Here is a 23,149-nt window from a genome sequence, read left to right as displayed (position 1 = left end):
ACAAACTCGTATAGTCTAAAATATGTATGGTTAACTGTATTAATTAGAACTTACCCTGAAATATTCTTTAACAGCATCAATGCTGACATATGCCACTTGTCCACCACGTTGGGTGACACATCTAAGTGCTCCTTCATCATGATTATCTTTAGAAGGATCATTAGAACAGGTTTCTGGATTATGGCAGTTGGCACACAGCACACTAAACTGTTTTCCTGCAGTTATAAATGAACAGCAATGAAATCACTATAATCATATTTGGATAATGGTGAGAAACATACATACATACATACATACATACATACAGGGTGGTCGGAAACAACATGATCCGGCTACGTGAACATTAAGAGGTTTGGTTGTACTGATAACTAATTTGAAAGAAATAATTCAATATCTCATGCCGTTGTCACTTTATCAGGTGCTGAAGATAGCCAATCGGATTGCTTCGCAGGGGCATTTAAATGGGCTTGCCGAGCGGGGGTTGCTAAATCTGGACGTGGCTTAAGACCGAAATGAGAACACCAATGGAAGAGAGAAACTTCACAAAGGAGGGATTTGAATATGGACCTCCAAGCTGACTGGATCACGCCATAGCAAGTACACTACGATTACACTGGCTGAAACCCATGGTGCATTTGTGTTAGATGCTGATATCTCGGCATGGCCCTCAAGCCGGTCTTAAGCCAAGTGCAGATTTGACTAAACCACCTCATGAAACCCATTTGAATTCGCCTGTGGAGCAATTTGATTGGCTAACTTCAGCAGCTGATAAAACGACTACGGTGCGAGATAGCAAATTATTATTTTCAAATTATCTTCAGTATGACCAACCCTCTAATGCTCTCATAACCGGTTCACGTTGTTTCCGACTACCCTGTATGCGCACGCACGCACGCGCACACGCACACACACACACACATACACACACACACACACAGAGTGAAAGGAAACGTACCGCGATCATATGGAATTGCAAATACGTAAAAATCATATTTATTTTTCAGACACACTGTGGGTATCGACATGGAAAGTTGTAGAACACACTACTTCTACATAAGGCAATACAACAGGTAAGAACATGCGTCACAGTACAGTGGCTTGTTTCTGTATGCTGTGAGTCACTCCAGTTGCGAGGGCAAGCAACCTGTTGTAACAAACAACACACATGAATGAGGGTCAAAGTAGCTGAGAGAATCATAGTAAACACACAAACTGGTTATGTAACTTGATGTTTACAAATACTCACTGTGTGTCACAGACACAGACACTAGTGCCCTGACTGTTTGACTGTCACCCCTGTGCAGTGAATAAAAGTGTGTTTACAAACACTCGCTATGTAAAGCAAAATGCAAAACGCTTACTTTTGTCCTTCTGGACAATAATAGGACGTTTGATAGCTTGCAGCAAACAGATTGCAGCAAATACACTTCCTACACACCCCTTACATTTTAGGCATAACTTTCCCTTACACCATGTATACATACAGTATTTATATACATATTCATACATAAGTACATACAAGCCAGGCCTAGTAGCTCAGCTTTCTGAACACAAGTTAGTGGGTTCAATTTCAGCTCTCTCTGGTGGTATTTCAATGTGTCAAAAACACACCAGCCTCACACTGCTCTATTTACTGACATATGAAAGAACTCCTGCAGGACAAAATTCCAGCACCTCAGCATTTCTGAAAACTGCTGAAGTAGTTGCTAGTTAACCAATGAAGTTGTTTTATTAATATCTACAGCAAACCCTGTGGCATACATAACTCATTAAAAGCATTGGTATGCAAGATGATTGCTAACCAGCCAAACAGCTTGCAATATTGGATGGTCACAAGGTCAATGTGACAAAATCCTCAGACATTGTACATGAATTTCTTGACCAGAACATATACACATTTATACATTTCTCATTACAGACTACCGGTATTATGCAATTTAGTGTTCTGTCTGCAAACATCTGTGAATGAACTAAATGCCTCCATAATCTTTTTTTTTTGCTAGTTTCTTTACGTCGCACCGACACAGATAGGTCTTATGGCGACGATGGGATAGGAAAGGCCTAGGAGCTGGAAGGAAGAGGCCGTGGTCTTAATTAAGATACAGCCCCAGCATTTGCCTGGCGTGAAAATGGGAAACCTCAGAAAACCATCTTCAGGGCTGCCGACAGTGGGATTCGAACCCCCTCCATAATCCTAAATTAATAACTAGCACTGTGGTCTTCAACAGCCAAAATACTGAAATCATTAGAAACCAAGTTTAACCATCATTATCCTGCATCACTCTCTGTTATATAAATCCTCCATGACTAAGTCCAATTTTGAGCTTAGAACTGGGTTTCCCATCTCATCAAAAGGTTTATCTGCTGTAATTTTAATTATTACCAAGAATTCTATATTCCTGGTTTTAGCTTCTACACAGACATCACTTTAGTCTTGGAAATTAAGGTTTCATATCATACCTGCAGCATTTCTTCTCAGGTTACGTGATATCAGAACGCAAAGTTTCAACAATCTATCACTAAGACAAAGTCACTGGCATAAGCCAAACTGCTTACAAATTTTCACCCAACTGAATTCCACTTTGACATTTAATGCCTTTCAGTAAATGTACCATGTAGATTATGAACAACATGGATGAAAGATACAGCCTAGCCTGACCTCTGTAACTATTTTGAACCATGCACTCATTCCATCATCAACTTTCCCAGCAACTTGATTGTCAACAATCATATGTGATTACCTCTAATACCTACCTTTGATCTATAATTCCACAGTATGATTACATCTGTTCCTATGGTACTCTGTGTGCCTCCAACAGATCTACATGTCATTAACTATCTATTATTCTTCTAAAAACATTACATAGCAATTAACTGACATGTAATGATGTATACCCTTTGTGGTGTGGAACTATACAGTAAATTACCTACCATATTTTTCATCAATATCTACCCTCACTTTTCCAAAATGACTGTAAATACTTCACTTCGTAAAATGATCACAGAAATACCTCAAAATCTGTGCAACCCTTTTCATTGCCTTCATTGTAGACTGATTGGGCTGATAACAACTTTCACACAATCATAAAATTCTTCGTCAGAATCTCTTACTAATCATATTACTCTACAACACTATTTTGTCCCTGCCTTGTCACTATTTTTCACCATTTCAGGTCAAATTTCATCCTCTCCCAGTGCTTTACATATGGCATATCTTTTTGTAGTTGTGATTTGTAGTTGTATTGCCGCCTTTGTTCTTATCCCATTAAATTCTGCAATTCAAAACCCTTTGAATGAGAAGTTCTTCAAAATATCCCTTCTATCTGTCCTGTTGTGCTTCCCTAGAGTCCAGTAAAAGTCCACAATTCTACACATTCCACTTTTCCCTTCCTTTCCAAGTTTATTTATTACATTCCAGAAAGATCTCCCTTCCACATAATTTACATTTGCACAGTACTTCCAAAGTCCTATCATGGTGTACTTTTGGACTTGGAAATTATTTGGATAGTTCATATTTATTTCCTCAATGTAATGTTCCCTACCTACCCATATCGTTTCTCATTAGAAGCCATTTCTTCTAGGCTTTATTTTTATGCTTACATGCTATCCTGTCTAATTCATTCATTTCAAAATAAAGTATCTCTTTCCCCATACTTTCCCACCACAGAAGTATGGGATTCGATAATCCTAAAAACAAAATACAAGCAGTTTTCTTTTATTTATTTATTCTTATTTCTAAAAGCTATTAGTTATACACTGTGTAGCCAAAAGTCACCACATACCATTGTTGTTGGTTTCACAGACATCAGCAATGTAACTAATAAGATGTCACACCTCACTTCGCTTTTATTACAGCGTTTACCCTTCAGGCTAGGCTCTCCACTAACATCTGGTAAATGTCCGACTCGTTGGTTGAACGGTCAGCGTACTGGCCTTCGGTTCAGAGGGTCCCGGGTTCGATTCCCGGCCGGGTCGGGGATTTTAACCTTAATTGGTTGATTCCAATGGCACGGGGGCTGGGTGTGTGTGCTGTCTTCATCATCATTTCATCCTCATCACGACGCGCAGGTCACCTACGGGTGTCGAATAGAAAGACCTGCACCTGGCGAGCCGAACCCGTCCTGGGATATCCCGGCACTAAAAGCCATACGACATTTCATTTCATCTGGTAAATTATTGGCAGGATTTGTTCCCATTCTTCCTAGAGTATGTTGTATAGCTGACACGTACTTGTTCGTCAAGTTGTTCTACCATGTTATCGATGATCAAGCTCACCCCAAAGATGTTCTACTGCGTTCAACTCAGGGCTTTAGGCAGGCTAGTGAAGCAAGTCAACCAGATTTTCTTCAAACCATGACACAATTGATGTTGCTTTATGGAGAGGAGCATTACTGTGCTGACACAGAAAAGGACCTATTGCAAACTGTAGCCAAAAGTCACCACACACCATTGTTGTTGGTTTCAAAGGGAGGCATATTATTGTCTAAAATGTCTCACCAGGATTCATCATTCCCTTCATTAAAACTTCTGGCCCAAGCCCAAATCATGAAAAACAGCCCCACACCACCACCACCACCACCACCACCACCACCACCACCAATACCAAAACCAAAGTTCACTAAGCGGCATCCTGGCAGTAGCATGACCTACAATCATTGACAAGGCTGACTGATGATTGATGCACACAACATGGTTCAGAGTTCCCCAGTCTCCATCAGTTATTTTCGATGGCCTACCACAGACATGGTTGGTTCAAAGCTTTCCTGATGTTTCCACTTGATAGTAACAGTATTAATCACCTTTAAGTGCTGAAGAATCTCTCTGACGGAATGCCCAAAATTACGGGCCCCTACAATCATGCCTATCTCAAACATGCACAACTCTCTCAGTAGCCTTCTGACAACAAACAAGTGTATGGTGCTGAAGCGTTTGTACCTTTACATATGTATGTAGTGTTAGTAACGTGCCTTGATAACATACTGGACAGGAGCACATGAAGTACAGGGGGTGTCCAGTGACTTTTGGCTACATAGTGTATTACTATAAAGTACATGCACAAAAGGCAGTGATCAATACTATCTATAAAAAGTGAATAGATCAGATCACCTATTATACCATGTAGAAAATGTATAATAAGAAAAGGCACAATTTCAGTAACGTCTTCAACTTGAACATGTATGATTTTTAAACATAACTTATGAGTCTCTTTAGATGAACATTTGCTAAACAGAGCAATAGCTTACAGCAGTGTGTTCTAGTTTGCCAGATCCAGTTACCTGTCAGCTTGACGTGTGTTGTTTGTACGTTGTGGGAAATAATTCTTTCTAATTATATTAGACACGTTTGCAAAATTACTAATTGGTTGGAAGAAGGCAGTTCAGGATTAGGAAAGGTTATTCCAGTGAGGCACAACTTGGCCATGTGTATTATACATTAGAATGGGGCACTTGAAAGTCTAACAAGTTTTAACATTACTGTGACCATTCCTCACAAACAATTTTAATCTTTTTAATTGATCAGTCTAATCCACGCATGTTTCCTGTTATGTGCTTGTACATTGCTTTTGGAATTTTGTAATGCCTTGTATAATTTGTGCCACTGGCTGATGATGACCCAGATCTGGATTCGAAACTAGTACCATGTATAAACAACTTGTAACTCGCATTACAGAACATTTTGTATTGAAATGTCGTATGGCTTTTAGTGCCGGGATATCCCAGGAAGGGTTCGGCTCGCCAGGTGCAGGTCTTTCTATTTGACACCCGTAGGTGACCTGCGCGTCGTGATGAGGATGAAATGATGATGAAGACAACACATACACCCAGCCCCCGTGCCATTGGAATTAACCAATGAATGTTAAAATCCCCGACCCGGCCGGGAATCGAACCCGGGACCCTCTGAACCGAAGGCCAGTACGCTGACCGTTCAGCCAACGAGTCGGACACGAAAAGGTGGAACCAATAGAATATAATTCATTTTGAATGTAATCTCACCAATACGGACCAATCAATATGAAATTTATATCTCATAATAATGGTATGATGGTAAATGGGATGAAAAGTCAAGTTGAAAGTTTCACCAGAGGAAAAGTCCTCTCAGTTTTAATTAATGAGTTGATGGGGTGATAGTATCTCATAGGAAATACTATTAAGTACCCAGGTGTCAATATAAGCAATGATCTTCATTGGGCTAATCATATTAACAAGGTTGTTACGAAAGGTTACAGATCTCTTCACATGGTTATGACAGTATCCAAACCTGAAAGCAAGAATGGAATGATTACTGACCCAACTGTGCGATTTGAATCCCATTCTCGTCAAGCAGAAGAAGTGGACTTAGAGAAGAACATTCATGAACTTGCAGTCCTGTATTCTAGAGAAAAATATCGACTGCAGAACATATCTGTCACAGGGTTAATGGTCAGAGCCCGGGAAACAATTCCTAAATTCTTATCCTAGTTTTAGACTTTACTGGGGCATAGAAAAACATCTCTTGACAAACATAGTGGTAGCTGCCATCCGTGGATCAATATTCATTTTGAGAAATTCTTTATGCAGTCAAGAGTAAAGTATGTTGCATATTCATTGCTTCTTAGTTCCTTTCTTTATTTTATGAGAAAGAATTTTTCTTATTCCATAATAATGATATGATTTATTAAATAGTCATTAAATAGTCCTACAGAGTGATGATAAGTTGTGTTGATATATCTTCATTTCTGCTTGTTACATCGGTTTAGGTAATCAAATTATACCATTGAAACACCAGCTTCTTCACACACACATCCATTTATTACGAGCTGTTGACAACAACTGAGCATATCTCTCTCTCTCTCTCTCTCTCTCTCTCTCACACACACACACACGCACACACACACACACACACACACACACACACACACACAGCAATTCAAATGTCCAAAAAACAAAGCAAACGTAGATAAACCACTCCACTCAATTATCTGAGTTATCGACACATAACCTCAATGTTGTGTTCCTTAAAACTATATACACATGACATTTTATTTTTATGAGAAAACCACACTTCCAACACTCCCCCCTTTTCTCAAAAAAATAAAATAGTACACTTCAATCAACTCTCCTCTCATTGCAAACCTATAACCTTATACAAACTCTTAAGCTTGTTGCCAGATAAATTCTTTGTAAACAAGTCTGCAACGTTTCTCTCTGATGCTACATATACAAACTCAATGAACCCCTTTTCTACTAGCTCTCTACATACATGATACATGATGTCAATATGTTTTGACCTTTCACTCACAATATCGTTTTTACTCAATTTCATTGCTCCTGCATTGTCATCAAAAACTTTACAAGGTATATCCATAAAGCTTTCCAGCCCTAGCTCTGATAGCAAATATTTCATCCAAGTTACTTCTCGAGATACCTCTGCCATTGCCATGTATTCAGCATCCATGGTAGATCTAGCAATACAACTCTGTTTCTTACTATACCATGATACTGCTCCCCCTGCCACTGTGGTTACATACCCACTCACTGATCTTCTAGACTTAGTATTTCCTCCCCAATCTGCACCACAGAACACTTGTACTGACTCCTCACAATTTTTGAAACACAACTTTAAATCTCTAGTACCACTTAGATATCTCATGATATACTTCATTTCTTTCCAATCTTTAATATTAGTTTTTTGACAATTTTGACTAACTTTACTTACCACAAATGCAATGTCAGGTCTAGTATTATTTGACAAATATAGCAAACTTCCTACTGCACTGCGATAAATGGTACAATCAAATTCCTGTTCATTTTCAGCTGTTGAATACCCACTTGGTAAAATAGTCTTACTCGGTTTACAGTCATTCATGGAAAAATCAGCAAGTAATTTGTCAATGTATAAACTTTGACTCAACATAACCCTTTCTTTTGTCTGTTCTATTTTTATTGACAGTAAGTTTGTTGCTTTCCCTAGATCTTTAATCTCTAACTCATCTGCCAACCTTATTTTAACCAACTTAACAACCTTTTTGTCACCTATTGCAATGTCGTCAACATACAAGCCAATAATACAACACTCCTTTACATACACACATGGTTCTTTGATACATCTCTTAAAATCTAGCCTTCTTATTATAGCATCAACACAAGCATTCCAGTTTTTACTCGAATTAGGTAGTCCATAGATGCTTTTCTTCAATTTACATACATAGTTTTGGACATCTTTTTCTACGAACAATTCCAGTTGTTCCATGTATACAGTATGACTGATTTCACTATTTAAGTAAGCACTAGTTACATCTAGATGTTCTACAGTCCAACCTTTACGTAATGCAATACCTACTAACAGTCTCATTGTTTTCCTCTTTATAACAGGACTAAATGTTTCATCAAAACTAAGGTTCATCTGTCTCTTAAAACCTTGAGCAACCAACCTAGCCTTATATTTCTGAATGTTACCGTCACTGCCATATTTCAATGAAAACACCCACTTAGAACTAATTATCTTGACATTTTCTGGTCTTTTTACAATTTCCCAAACATCCTTCTTTCTCATCTCATTGATCACCACTTTCATGGCTTCCATCCAGTTAGCAGACTCTTGGCTTGACATAGCCTCCACAACTATTCTAGGTTCCATTACATTCGCATGTCTAACTTCCATCTCTGCCTTACATCCAAATACTTTCAATCTACCTATTTCTTCCTCATCTAACTTCTCTGCTTTTGCCTGATACCTATTAAACACCTTCAACACTTCATCCTTATTTTTCACACATACAGCCACATTAAATCTGGAGTATTCATCATCAATCAATCAATCAATCAATCAATCAATCAATCAATCAATCAATCAATCAATCAATACTGATCTGCATTTAGGGCAGTCACCCAGGTGGCAGATTCCCTATCTGTTGCTTTCCTAGCCTTTTCCTACATGATTTCAAAGAAATTGGAAATTTATTGAACGTCTCCCTTGGTAAGTTATTCCAATCCCTAACTCCTCTTCCAATAAATGAATATTTGCCCCAGTTTGTCCTCTTGAATTCCAACTTTATCTTCATATTATGATCTTTCCTACTTTTATAAACGCCATTCAAACTTATTCGTCTACTAATGTCATTCCACGCCAACTCTCCGCTGACAGCTCGGAACATACCACTTAGTCGAGCAGCTATTCCTCTTTCTCTCAATTCTTCCCAACCCAAACATTGCAACATTTTTTTAACGCTACTCTTTTGTCGGAAATCACCCAGAACAAATCGAGCTGCTTTTCTTTGGATTTTTTCCAGTTCTTCAATCAGGTAATCCTGGTGAGGGTCCCATACATTGGAACCATACTCTAGTTGGGGTCTTACCAGAGACTTATATGCCCTCTCCTTTACATCCTTACTACAACCCCTAAACACCCTCATAACCATGTTCAGAGATCTGTACCCTTTATTTACAATCCCATTTATGTGATTACCCCAATGAAGATCTTTCCTTATATTAACACCTAGATACTTACAATGATCCCCAAAAGGAACTTTCACCCCATCAACGCAGTAATTAAAACTCAGAGGACTTTTCCTATTTGTGAAACTCACAACCTGACTTTTAACCCCGTTTATCATCATACCATTGCCCGCTGTCCATCTCACAACATTTTCGAGGTCACGCTGCAGTTGCTCACAATCTTGTAACTTATTTATCACTCTATAGAGAATAACATCATCCGCAAAAAGCCTTACCTCCGATTCCACTCCTTTACTCATATCATTTATATATATAAGAAAACATAAAGGCCCGATAATACTGCCTTGAGGAATTCCCCTCTTAATTTTTACAGGGTCAGATAAAGCTTCACCTACCCTAATTCTCTGAGATCAATTTTCTAGAAATATAGCAACCCATTCAGTCACTCTTTTGTCTAGTCCAACTGCACTCATTTTTGCCAGTAGTCTCCCATGATCCACCCTATCAAATGCTTTAGACAGGTCAATCGCGATACAGTCCATTTCACCTCCAGAATCCAAGATATCTGCTATATCTTGCTGGAATCCTACAAGTTGAGCTTCAGTGGAATAACCTTTCCTAAAACCGAATTGCCTTCTATCAAACCAGTTATTAATTTTGCAAACATGTCTAATATAATCAGAAAGAATGCCTTCCCAAAGCTTACATACAATGCATGTCAAACTTACTGGCCTGTAATTTTCAGCTTTATGTCTATCAACCTTTCCTTTATACACAGGGGCTACTATACCAACTCTCCATTCATCTGGTATAGCTCCTCCGACAAAACAATAATCAAATAAGTACTTCAGATATGGTACTATATCCCAACCCATTGTCTTTAGTATATCCCCAGAAATCTGATCAATTCCAGCCGCTTTTCTAGTTTTCAACTTTTGTATCTTATTGTAAATGTCATTGTTATCATATGTAAATTTTATTACTTCTTTGGCCTTAGTCTCCTCCTCTATCTCGACATTTTCCTTGTAACCAACAATCTTTACATACTGCTGACTGAAAACTTCTGCCTTTTGAAGATCCTCACATACACACTCCCCTTGTTCATTAATTATTCCTGGAATGTCCTTCTTGTAACCTGTTTCTGCCTTAAAACACCTATACATACCCTTCCATTTTTCACTAAAATTTGTATGACTGCCAATTATGCTTGCCATCATGTTATCCTTAGCTGCCTTCTTTGCTAGATTCAATTTTCTAGTAAGTTCCTTCAATTTCTCCTTACTTCCACAGCCATTTCTAACTCTATTTCTTTCCAGTCTGCACCTCCTTCTTAGTCTCTTTATTTCTCTATTATAATAAGGTGGGTCTTTACCATTCCTTACCACCCTTAATGGTACAAACCTGTTTTCGCATTCCTCAACAATTTCTTTAAACCCATCCCAGAGTCTGTTTACATTTTTATTTACCGTTTTCCACCGATCATAATTACTTTTTAGAAACTGCCTCATGCCTGCTTTATCAGCCATATGGTACTGCCTAACAGTCCTACTTTTAAGACCTTCCTTTCTATCACATTTATTTTTAACTACCACAAAAACAGCTTCATGATCACTAATACCATCTATTACTTCAGTTTCCCTATAGAGCTCATCTGGTTTTATCAGCACCACATCCAGGATATTTTTCCCTCTGGTTGGTTCCATCACTTTCTGAATCAGCTGTCCTTCCCATATTAACTTATTTGCCATTTGTTGGTCATGCTTCCTGTCATTCGCATTTCCTTCCCAATTGACACCTGGCAAATTCAGATCTCCCGCTACAATCACATTTCTTTCCATGTCGTTTCCCACATAGCTGACTATCCCATCAAATAATTCCGAATCCGTGTCAGTGCTACCCTTTCCCGATCTGTACACTCCAAATATATCAAGCTGCCTATTATCTTTAGAAATGAGCCTCACACCTAGAATTTCATGTGTCTCATCTTTAACTTTTTCGTAGCTTACAAATTCTTCTTTCACCAGAATGAACACTCCCCCTCCCACCCTTCCTATCCTATCTCTACGATACACACTCCAGTGCCGTGAGAAAATTTCTGCATCCATTATATCATTTCTCAGCCATGATTCAACTCCTATTACAATATCTGGTAAATATATATCTATTAAATTACTTAATTCTATTCCTTTCCTTACAATACTTCTACAGTTCAACACTAACAATTTATGTCATCCCTACTTGATTTCCAGTTCCCTGTTCCCTTCTCACCGCTCCCTAGGCCATCCCGTTTCCCTGAATGTACCTCCCTATTACCCTTCCAAACAAATTTCCTAACTTATACGTACCACTGCGGTTTAAATGAAGGCTATCTGAGCGCAGATCCCTATCTCCTACCCACCCATTAGGATCTAGAAATTTCACTCCCAGTTTCCCACATACCCACTCCATAGTCTCATTTAAATCCCCAATCACCCTCCAGTCAGTATCCCTTCTACACAGTATTCCACTAATAACAATCTCCGCTTTCTTAAACTTCACCTGTGCTGCATTTACCAGATCCCACACATCTCCAACTATGTTGGTACTTATATCAGCTTGCCTTACGTTGTTGGTACCAACGTGAAACACTACCACCTTCTCCTTCCGCTCCTCCCTCTCTTCTACTTTTCTCAACATCTGCCTCAACCTAATTCCTGGATAACACTCTACCCTGGTACCCTTTCCTCCACACACTTTCCCCACGTGTCTAACGATGGAATCCTCCATGACCAGAGCCTCAACCCTACCCACCTCATTTGATCCCCTCCCCTCGTGGTCAGCCCTATCTTTCCTGATAGCTGCAGAAGCTACTTCCTCCTCCCTTTTCTCCTTCCCATGACCCTGTTCCACCTGTCTTTTCCTATCCTCTACTCTACGTTTTCCTTTCCTACCTTTTCCCTTCCTCCTACTTCCACACATCTCACCAACAGTTCCCTGTCCCTCATCTTCCGTCTGTTGTTCTACCTGGAGTGACTCGTACCGATTTAGCACAGACACCTGTCCGGAATTCTGATCCTGAATAGAGCCCTTAGCCTGCAATCTCGTTCCCCTTAGAACATTAGACCACCTGTCTTCTACAACTCCTCCCTTTCCTTCCCCTCCCTCCTGTACACCTACTGTAACCTGTACATTGTTTGAGGGAATCGTATCTTCCTTCCTGTCTTCTGTGAGAATCCTAATTATCTCCCTCAAACTTTCCAACTCCTCCCTCATACCCCTCAATGCCTCGCTACACCCACAGTAAGTACACTCGCGCTCCTTAGCCATTCTTTGCGGGGAAAAAATGAAATTAAAAATAAAATAACTTATTTGCAAAAAATAAATGAACGGAGGGATATATTGTCTGGGATAGTACACAACAATAAGGTAATTAATATACGACTACACTACAATATTACTTAGTCGTGCTCTATTTTTTTAAATCATACAACCCCTGACAACATACAACATACTGAGATTTCCCAAGTGATGGTGGACTAATTTTTCCTACTACATCAGTGTGCACAACATCAAGTGGTTTTTCTGCCTTACGCTCACAAGACTTAGGTACTCCCTTGTTACTTAGTTTCCTCTGAATGCATAGAGAACAAGTATTAATATCATTACTCCTTTTCAATTCTAACATAGGCAATTTAAACAAAGCTTCAGAATGAACATGTCCATATCTCTCATGCCACAACCTAACCTGCCCAACACTTAAATGCTACATTGTTATTACATTCTTGATCTATTATTTGATCACAGTCACTCACAGCTACAACATCATTTCTCCCCTCTATTTGTATTACATACACATCAGTCCTCCTGTTTGCAACAAACAATGTTTCATTGTTATTACATTCTTGATCTATTATTTGATCACAGTCACTCACAGCTACAACATCATTTCTCCCCTCTATTTGTATTACATACACATCAGTCCTCCTGTTTGCAACAAACAATGTTTCATCTTCATTTTTATCTACAACCACTGCTTTCTCACCTGCAAATCCTACTTTGAAACCTTTGCTGGTTAACTTACCAACTGATATTAAATTTGCACCTAAGTTTGGTACATACAACACGTCTGCAAATGTAATTGTCCATCCTGTGGACATTTTTACTTTCACCTTACCTAAACCTTTAATATCCAGCTTACTGTTATCTCCTATTTCTACATTCCCGGTTACATTTGTTAACATGTATATAAACATTTCCTTTGTTGGATACATACGATGGGACGCACCTGAATCGAATAGCCAATCTTTAATTTTCTCAGTTCCTACAGAAACTACCATGCTCATTGCCTTATCTACTACATGTATAATTTCTGAGCTTACCACTTTTCCATTCGCATTCACTGATTTACTCTCCTGTGATGATTCATCACTCTTCATCGTTGGACATACTTTTGAATAACGTCCTGACTTACCACAATTGAAGCACTTTTGGGTACTGCGACAATATTTAGATGCATGTCCCTGTTACCGCAATTATAGCAACTATAGTTTCCTCGTCCCACGTCTTCTTTCTTGATATCTCGCTTCTGTTGAACAACCATGACTTGAGCATCATCCTCCTCACGTTTTCCAGTGTCATAAGCCTTTCCTCGATTTTGCTGAAGTTTCCTTCTGCTTTCCTCCATGAGTAATCTCGCCTTCCTCTTCGAGATGGTCAGTTTCGCCAAATCAGCTTCCAAGGAAGGTATACAAACTGCATATTCCTCTGTAAGATTTCCAATGATCATTCCTCAACTTGTTGATCTGTGAACTCGTATCCGGCTTTACTCGTTCTCCTCCACAGTTGATTTATTTTTGCAAAGTATTCTTGAACACTCATGTCCTTGGGCTTCACAAAATGAGTTAACTGTTTCAGGGTCATAGCACCATTCACTAGCCCTCCATCATTGCGCAACTCGTCCAGTTTTTCCTATGCCTTTTTCGCTGATTCAATATCTGCAATGTCACTTTCAAAATCTTCTCCCACATATTTGAAAATGACCACTAACGCAATCACATTGTTTTGCTATCGTCGTCTCGTTTCTATCTGAGACAGCTGACAATCTGACGTATCCTCATACCCTATTACTGATTCCCATACATCTTTCAACAACAGCTCTTGTTTCACCTTCAATGCCCACGAAAAATAGTTCTCCATTTTTCCCCGTCAATAAATGTCACAACTTGCTCCGTCCGTTAATTCTTGTTACTCCATTTCCACTTATATTGTCTGAAATTTACTGCAGCGTTTTGGCGCTCTGGGCCCATAACCTGTTGATATATCTTCATTTCTGCTCGTTACACCGGTTTAGGTAATCAAATTATACCATTGAAACACCAGCTTCTTCACACACACCCATTTATTACGAGCTGTTGACAACAACTGAGCATATATCATACACACACACACACACACGCATGCGCGGCAATTCAAATGTCCAAAGAACAAAGCAAACGTAGATAAACCTCTCCACTCAATTATCTGAGTTACCGACACGGAACCTCAATGTTGTATTCCTTAAAACTATATACACATGACATTTTATTTTTATGAGAAAACCACACTTCCAACAAGTTGCATATTGGAAAATGAATCATACTTTATCCTAGTTGCAATCCTATGATTACAGAAGTTGTAAAATAAAATAAAAAATAAGGAATGAGATCAGTATAGCTGATTATGGATACATATATATTTCAGAATTACTGCCACTACTGGAATGCTATTCCATACAGAATACAAAGTATATGAGAAGAAGTGATACCATCTGATTTTTAGGAAGAATAGTTATTCCTAAACCAAAGAAGTGACAAATGTGAAAACTGCTACTGCACTATTGGTTTCTTTAGTACCTCAGTAAGTGAAGTGTTATCTCAGTGTCTGTAAAAATTTTACTATTAATTATTTACAGAAGAACAGAAAGAGAATTTGAAGATTAGTTTGAGTTCTGAAGAAATATAGCAAAAAGTGAAAGAATACCTACTATACTTCTAATGTTAAGTATCATGGCATTTGTAGACCTGAAAAAGGTATTTCATAATGTTGATCAGTCCAAGTTCTTTAATTGCATCACTCAGAGCTAACTCCAATCTGTGGTTCATAATAAAGCACCAAATAACAAGGTTATCTTTCTGCAAGTCCTGATCTTTCCCCCGCATGACACTTGCACCGTCACTTGCTAGATGTTTTACGTCGCACCAACACAAATAGGTCTTACGGCGACAATGGGACAGGAAAGGGCTAGGAGTGGGAAGGAAGCGGCTGTGGCCTTAATTAAAGTATTTAAAGCATTTGCCTGGTGTGAAAATGGGAAACCATGGAAAACCATTTTCAGGGCTGCCGACAGTGGGGTTCGAACCTACTATCTCCCCAATACTAGATACTGGCCGCACTTAAGCGACTGCAGCTATCGAGGTCGGTACCGTCACTTGCGATTGCAACTTTGTTTCTTTTAAGTAGTTATCATCAAAACCGTGTCCGGCTCCATGGCTGAATGGTTAGCGTGCTGGCCTTTGGCCACAGGGGTCCCGGGTTCGATTCCCGGCAGAGTCGGGAATTTTAACCATCATTGGTTAATTTTGCTGGCGCAGGGGCTGGATGTATGTGTTGTCTTCATTACCATTTCATCCTCATCACAATGCGCAGGTCGCCTACGGGAGTCAATTCAAAAGACCTGCACCTGGCGAGCCGAACATGTCCTCGGACACTCCCAACACTAAAAGCCATACGCCATTTCATTTCATTTCATCAAAACCGTGCTTGCTTAAACAATCCAGGAGATTTCCTGCTCTGGTCTTAGATATTTGGTCAGGTAGCTCAAGGACTCACATGACGACTGTTTCCTGTACTGAAGAATAATGTTATAGTAGATTCCACGACATTATCAAGAAATTTTGTTCAAGCACAAACAGAAAGCAATTAACAAGAACATAATGGTACTCAAACATGCACAACAATGAACGCCTTTAATAAGTGCCTGTTCCTATGTTGTTCAACCACATGCCCATAAAATAACACCGACTGACAATGTCTCCAGAGGAGTATATTATTACAAATACAGAGCTTGCCGCCTAGGGATGGAATGAATGAGACTGTACCCTACAACCTGTACCTCATTCAGGTCAGTAGGATGTATATTAGTGTTTATATACTGTATTTTAGACTTCAGGGAAATGGTCCTTATAAGGACCAACAACAATATAAGAACCTAGGTCAAAGTATTCAAATAATGCAGATCAACATAGAAGGGCTAAGCAGATCAAAGTGTCAGTTTTTATCAAGACTATCTCTGGAAAATAATATTGATGTAATTGCTTTGCAGGAAACTCACGTAGCAAATGAAGACCAATTGCATACCAGAGGTAAAATACCAGGTTATGAACTTCTAGGTGCAACATTCCATCATGCATATGGAAGTGCAACATATGTACAAAATACAGTAGAGAATGCTTCCCTGATCTCCACAAGCACAAGAGATGATGTCCATTCCATTGTAATCAAGATAGGAGATGTTACAGTCATCAATATCTACAAACCTCCTGCTACCACATGGCCAGCACATGTCATTCAACCATACCCTCACCCAGATGTCTATCTAGGTGATTTTAACAGTCACCATGAGCAATGGGGATATTCTGTGACTGATTCCAACGGGGACGCTTTGACTTCGTGGGCTGAACAGCACAATTTCTATCTTCTCTATAATTCTAAAGATCGGCGTACTTTCAGATCAGCTGCTTGGAAGAGAGAGTATAATCCTGATTTATGCTATGTGTCTACCGACTACAACACTATACCTCTACCAACCACTGATTTATGCTATGTGTCTACCGACTACAACACTATACCTCTACCAACCATGCGAAGAGTTCTCCCTGATTTTCCCCATAGCCAACATCGACCAGTTGTAGTGGAAATTGAAATTAAAGTTCCAATAGTAACCTCAATTCCTCATCCACGCTGGAACTTTCAGAGAGCAAATTGGACTGGCTATGCTGAACACCTTGATAAGTGCTTAGGATGGATTCCACCTGTAAAAGACAACTACGAGAGATTTATTGGTGCTATAAAAAGCACAGCAAAGAAGTTTATACCTAGAGGCTACCGAAAGGAATATATCCATATCCCTGGTTGGAATGAACACAGTGATGTTCTCTCTCTTTTTTTTTTTTTTTGCTATTGGCTTTACGTCGCACCGACACAGATAGGTCTTATGGCGATGATGGGACAGGAATGGGCTAGGAATGGGAAGGAAGCGGTCGTGGCCTTCATTAAGGTACAGCCCCAGCATTTGCCTGGTGTGAAAATGGAAAACCACGGGAAAACCATCTTCAGGGCTGCCGACAGTGGGGTTCGAACCACCTATCTCCCGAATACTGGATACTGGCCGCACTTAAGCGACTGCAGCTACCGAGCTCGGTAGTGATGTTCTCTACCAAGAGTTCCTTACAACTGGTGACCCATGCATAGCAGATGAATTACTCCACAGTCTGGATGCTGCCCGCAGGCAGGAATGGACAGAAACAGTTAAAAGTCTTGACTTCAAACGCTCAAGTCGAAAAGCATGGTCCATTCTAAGAAAGCTAGGAGGAGGCTGTCGGGTAGATCGAATTAGTTCTCCAGTAACTCCTGATATGGTTGCAGCACAGATTGTGAACAATTCACAAGCTCCAGAAGATTGGGATCATACAACACGGATAAAACGTGAACTGAAAACATTGACGGCAACCAGTCCAGAAGAGAGTACTTATTCCAAGCCATTCACTCCAGAAGATATATCAAATGCCTTGCAAGGTATGAAGTCAAGCAAAGCCCCTGGGTTTGATGGCATTAACCCTGAATTTCTGTTACACTGTGGAAAATATGCTAGAATATGGCATGCTAAATTCTGCTCTGACATCCTGCAGAGAGGGTCTATCCCTCAGCTTATGAAACTGACAAAGATCATTGCTATCCTAAAACCAGGGAAATCTAATGATCAACCCAAAAATTACCGTCCAATTGCTCTTCTGAGCATAGTATACAAACTTCTAGAAAGGCTAAACTATAACAGAATTAGTTCAGTCATTTTTCAGAATTTGCCTGTTGAACAAGCAGGGTTCCAACCAAACCGTAGCTGTATAGATAAGGTTTTGTTACTAACAACATTTATTAAGGCAGGCTTTCAAAAACAACTGAAAACCTCTGTGGCATTTATTAATTTGACTGCAGCTTATGATACTGTGTGGAAACAGGGACTTATATGCAAACTACAACGTGTTTTGCCATGTAAGAAGATTGCACGACTTATTGATAGCATGCTCACCAAGAGGAAATTTCGTGTAATACTGGGAAATGGCACTAGCAGTGAGAAAACTCTAAACAATGGTCTTCCCCAAGGTTCTGTATTAGCTCCTCTGCTTTTCAACCTGTACATAGCTGATATACCTGAAATTAGCTCTAGGAAATTCGGATATGCTGATGATTGGGCTCTGGCAGTACATGATAAATTCATGGAAAACACTGAAGAAACACTGACAGCTGATCTTACCACCTTGGGACAGTACTTTCGCAAATGGAGATTACAACTGAATCCAAACAAAAGTGAAGTTACATGTTTTCACCTTAGCAACAAAATGGCCAATCGTGAACTGAAGGTTCAGTTTGAGAACACTTGTCTTGCTCACAACAGACATCCACAACATCTAGGGATTAGTCTTGACAGAACTCTGTCCTTCAAGAAACATCTTCAGAATACGGCTGCTAAGTTATGATCAAGAAACAACATCTTACAGAAGCTGTGTGGAACCACCTGGGGATCATTAGCATCTACCCTATGGTCTTCACCTCTTGGTCTTGTGTACTCTGCTGCAGAATACTGCTCATCGATATGGCTGAACAGCAGTCACACCAAATTAATTGACACTTAGCTGAATCACACTACGCGTATGATATCAGGGACGATTAGATCTACTCCCACTTTCTGGCTGCCTGTTATATCCCATATTCCACCACTTCACCTCCGTACAGAAAATGCTCTCCTACGAGATTATAAGAAAATAACTAACAACAGTCAGTTGCCAATCCATGGTGACATGAATGATGCTCTTATTAACAGGCTGAAATCTAGACACCCACTTGTTAGAACAGCCAGAAACCTAGCAGATGCTAACTTTAATCTGCTTCAGGCGTGGAAGCAAGTATGGATGTCCAGTGCTCTATCAGAATATCACTATCTACTGAAACCGTACAGTGTCCTGTACAGCTCATTGGAATTATAGGTGCCTTTCTACTTCATTAAAATCACTCCTAAAGGTCGCATCATTGGTAGTAGTATGGGCGATGGGGATCGAGCAGCGTCCGGCCAGAATGGAACCCGCGAAAGAGCGCCTGGAAAACAAAGGGAAGACAGAGCAGGAGCCAAGCCCCCGCGGAAAGACCCTCTCAACTTGCAGAGAGAGCTAAAAGAGGACGCGATGCTGGAGTAGTCAGATACGCCCCGAGGTGTGGCTTAGCTTCCCAGAGTTCCAAACTAACATAAGGAACTTCCGGTTTTTTATGCACGGGTTACAGGTGCCAACGTCGGATTTTGGCGCGTAAAAATGGGATGATATTTTGATCCAGACATAGGAAAATTATGTGAGACACACCAATGAATAGAGCTGAATTTTCTGCATTTCCCAGACTAAAAATATGTATAATTTATTCAGGGGAGGAAATGAGGTCACCAGCTGTCCAGATGTAACATATTGCTAACACATGTGAATACAACAGCGTCACCCAAGCTAAGAGTCGCGCTCAAAGATGACTCCACCCCCCAAGGGACGCTAATGAATTAATCAAAGGCAGGAAGCAAATTGCATAAAAACTGCCAATCATAGGTCCAGCACGCCTTGCTCAAATGAAAGAGGAGATAGAGGGCCACAAGATGCACTATTTAAATGTCCTCAATTCTTGGTATGAAAGGAGCTCTTGTCCTTAATGAACCGTGAACGTTTACGCCCCCAGGCTTCCGGCGGGGAAAATAATATAGGCCGGGCTGGCCATCGCAGAAGACAGTTCTTTGCGGGTCGTTGAGAAGGGACATTGTGTCACGTTGTGCCCCAGTTTTACAGTACGAACCCATTGTCTGCTTACTAAGAGTGTTATTGTGTCCATCGTGGCCGTGAAGTACAAAGCCTTTGCGAAGTGTAAATGGGAGGCCAAACGAGCCTGGGTGAAGTGTGTCTGTGCCGCATGTCAAACTAGTTAATCCGCGAGCATAATTTACAAACAAATAGCGGAAGACAGCTGGGACAGTGCCGGATTAAACGAGTCAATGATATTCATAAATTGGTATCACCCAAAGTGTTACTCTGAATCCGGGTGCTCGAGTCTCGTGAGCCACCCGATCCCTGCTGTGAACGCGCCCGCCGTGATTTGAACGACCGGCTTATTCGTGGTGTAAACTCTGGAAATAGAGGCCGTGTGACGAGTGGTGAAGTGTTACCCATTTTGGATTACTGTAAGATTTCAGCTGTGAACGAGTTCCCCAGGATGTCGGACGTGTATGGACCAGGGATGAAGGACTGCACGCCCGCCACCAGCCCCGGGGTCATGCAGCAGTAAACTCCACCATGGGTCTCCCGTGGAAGGAAAAACAACAGCCACCAAACAGATGAGTGATGTCCAAATCTAATTTCTTAAGCATGATAATGTAACCGGGGATAGGATTAGCTTTCTTTTGTAAATATCAAAATGTTGTAAGATAATGCAGGTCCTAATATGGAAATTTTATTGATCTTTATAATGTTGAAGTAAATTCAAGGGAGCTGAATTCCCGGACGACCCATTTTTTTCTTAATGAGTAGCTTATCGTGAGGGTTATATTTTTAGTAATATGTAGAATGTCCTAGCAAATAAGGGAACAAGGCTAGGAGAATATTTGAGTTCCCCTTAGGGGTGGCTGGAAAAATAATGCTGGCGAGCAGGGAAAACCATGTCAAAATGTTGTTAGTTACTGTCCCACGTGGCTGTCGTAAATGCCGGGGAAACTCATGGGTCAGTCAGACAATGCATGCCTAGCTTACACATATAATCAGTGCATGTACAGCAAGAGAGAAGAAATCCCGACCGGGAGAGGTATATGCTGTGTTATTTAGGTAGTTGTGAGGGACCATGTGCAAGTCTCCCGTGATTTTTAATTAATTGGCCAGAATGGTTTGGAGTGGTTTTTTTAAAATCTATAGCCAGGGTGAGACACAGAGGCAGGAGTCTCTAATCTTTGGTCAAAGGATTTAAATATAGGTATATTTCATGTGCGAGGAGCGAGGAGTATGGAAAAAGTGGACTGAGGAGTCATGAGAGCCCTATGCCCAAGGAAAGAAGATACGCGATATGAGACGTAATGAGAGGGCCGAATGCCCGAGGAATTTACGATGAGATGAGTTAGAAGTGATCGTGCCCACAGTCGGCGTTCAGCGGTAATAATGAGAAGGGAGAGAATAAAAGTGTATTTCTTGGGAACTCAGCGGTAAGATGATGTAAACAAATGAAATGGGCCAGGGATATGTGCCCGGCTGGCCATGGTAATTGAAAGGGGTCAGGAATCTGCCGTGGCTAATGAATGAGTGATGGCTGGAGTAGCGAATGACCTTCCCTTTTTTTTGTGAGTATTTGCTCCTCGTCCCCTCACGACAGAGCTGGTCCCGCTTTGCTATTATAGTTAAGGTTTGAGGCTATGGGCTTCCCCCGTAAATTACTGTTGTTTAACTGGTCCAACTAAAACACTGCCGGCAATGATAATATCACGCTGATTTAGAAGGTATTTAATAAATGAGTAGGGATCTCCCCCAGATATCCGGTGATATGAGACTGTAGCTAGTCCAGGGATTTTCAGAAATCCACAGTACCTCTCGGTCGGGAGTCGGCCAGTTCGACCCTGGATTATGATGGCGCCCTTGAGCGAGCTGCCCCAAGCCTGCGCCTAGGGCCGGAGACAGTGATAACCATGCTGTTTCTTTCTAGGAATGGCTCTCCTTTATGCATGAAGTGTGTATATATATATTGTGCCCTGACAGCAGTCCCTGTGACTATTTTGTAAATTTTAATTCCGTATCTCAGTGTTGGGTTAAGCCGCGGCGAAGCAATGCAGTCGGAGATCCATGAAGGCTCCACTCAAGGGACGTGCAAGTCCGACGAGTTGGGACACAGGTTAAAATAAGTGGACTGTTATCATCGTGGCTTTTAACGTGGAATGTAATCATCATTTCTGCCTAAATTACGTGAATATTCCTCAATAGAGTATTAAGAGACCGAGGATATTGGCATATTCAACGAGATACATCGACAAACATTTAATCTTAAATTAATTAACTAATGTTTCTACGCTACTTTAAATGAAAACCCCGTAAAATGTTCTATTTATGGAAGGATCTCCCGTTTAATGACTTTAAAATAACTTTAAATGCATCAACTACATTAAAAACAAATTATTGGCAACACAAACGGATATAAAAGGAAAATATTATGTTAAATTAAAAATAAATACCTAACTTCAAGCTCTTGTTATAAATAAATACAACATCGTCAATCGAAACAAAAGAGACAAAGTGCCCCTCTGCTGAAGGCTTACATGGAAAAAATCAGTTATCAATCTCGCATTTTTCAAAAATAAATCACTGGGAATTATAGAATCGTCCACTTCAGAATGTTATTTCCTACCCAAATATCTCATAATA

The 23,149-nt window shown here is 40.2% G+C and overlaps 1 protein-coding gene across 3 annotated transcripts in view; it reads right to left on the bottom strand.

Moving 5' to 3' along the window:
* The window catches only part of LOC136857087 (transferrin), a 389,183-nt gene that overhangs the window by 188,326 nt on the left and 177,708 nt on the right, over window positions 1-23,149 (bottom strand). For all 3 annotated transcript variants that reach the window (XM_068225055.1, XM_067135471.2, XM_067135472.2), the window contains exon 6: window positions 55-215. In XM_068225055.1, coding sequence (XP_068081156.1) covers window positions 55-215 — 161 coding nt within the window. The remainder of the gene's footprint in view (window positions 1-54; window positions 216-23,149) is intronic.

Source organism: Anabrus simplex, chromosome 1 (genome assembly GCF_040414725.1).
Source record: "Anabrus simplex isolate iqAnaSimp1 chromosome 1, ASM4041472v1, whole genome shotgun sequence".
Taxonomy (NCBI): Eukaryota; Metazoa; Arthropoda; class Insecta; order Orthoptera; family Tettigoniidae; genus Anabrus; species Anabrus simplex.
The sequence above is the reverse complement of the archived record's forward strand: the minus strand, read 5'-3'. Positions and strand labels throughout refer to the sequence as shown.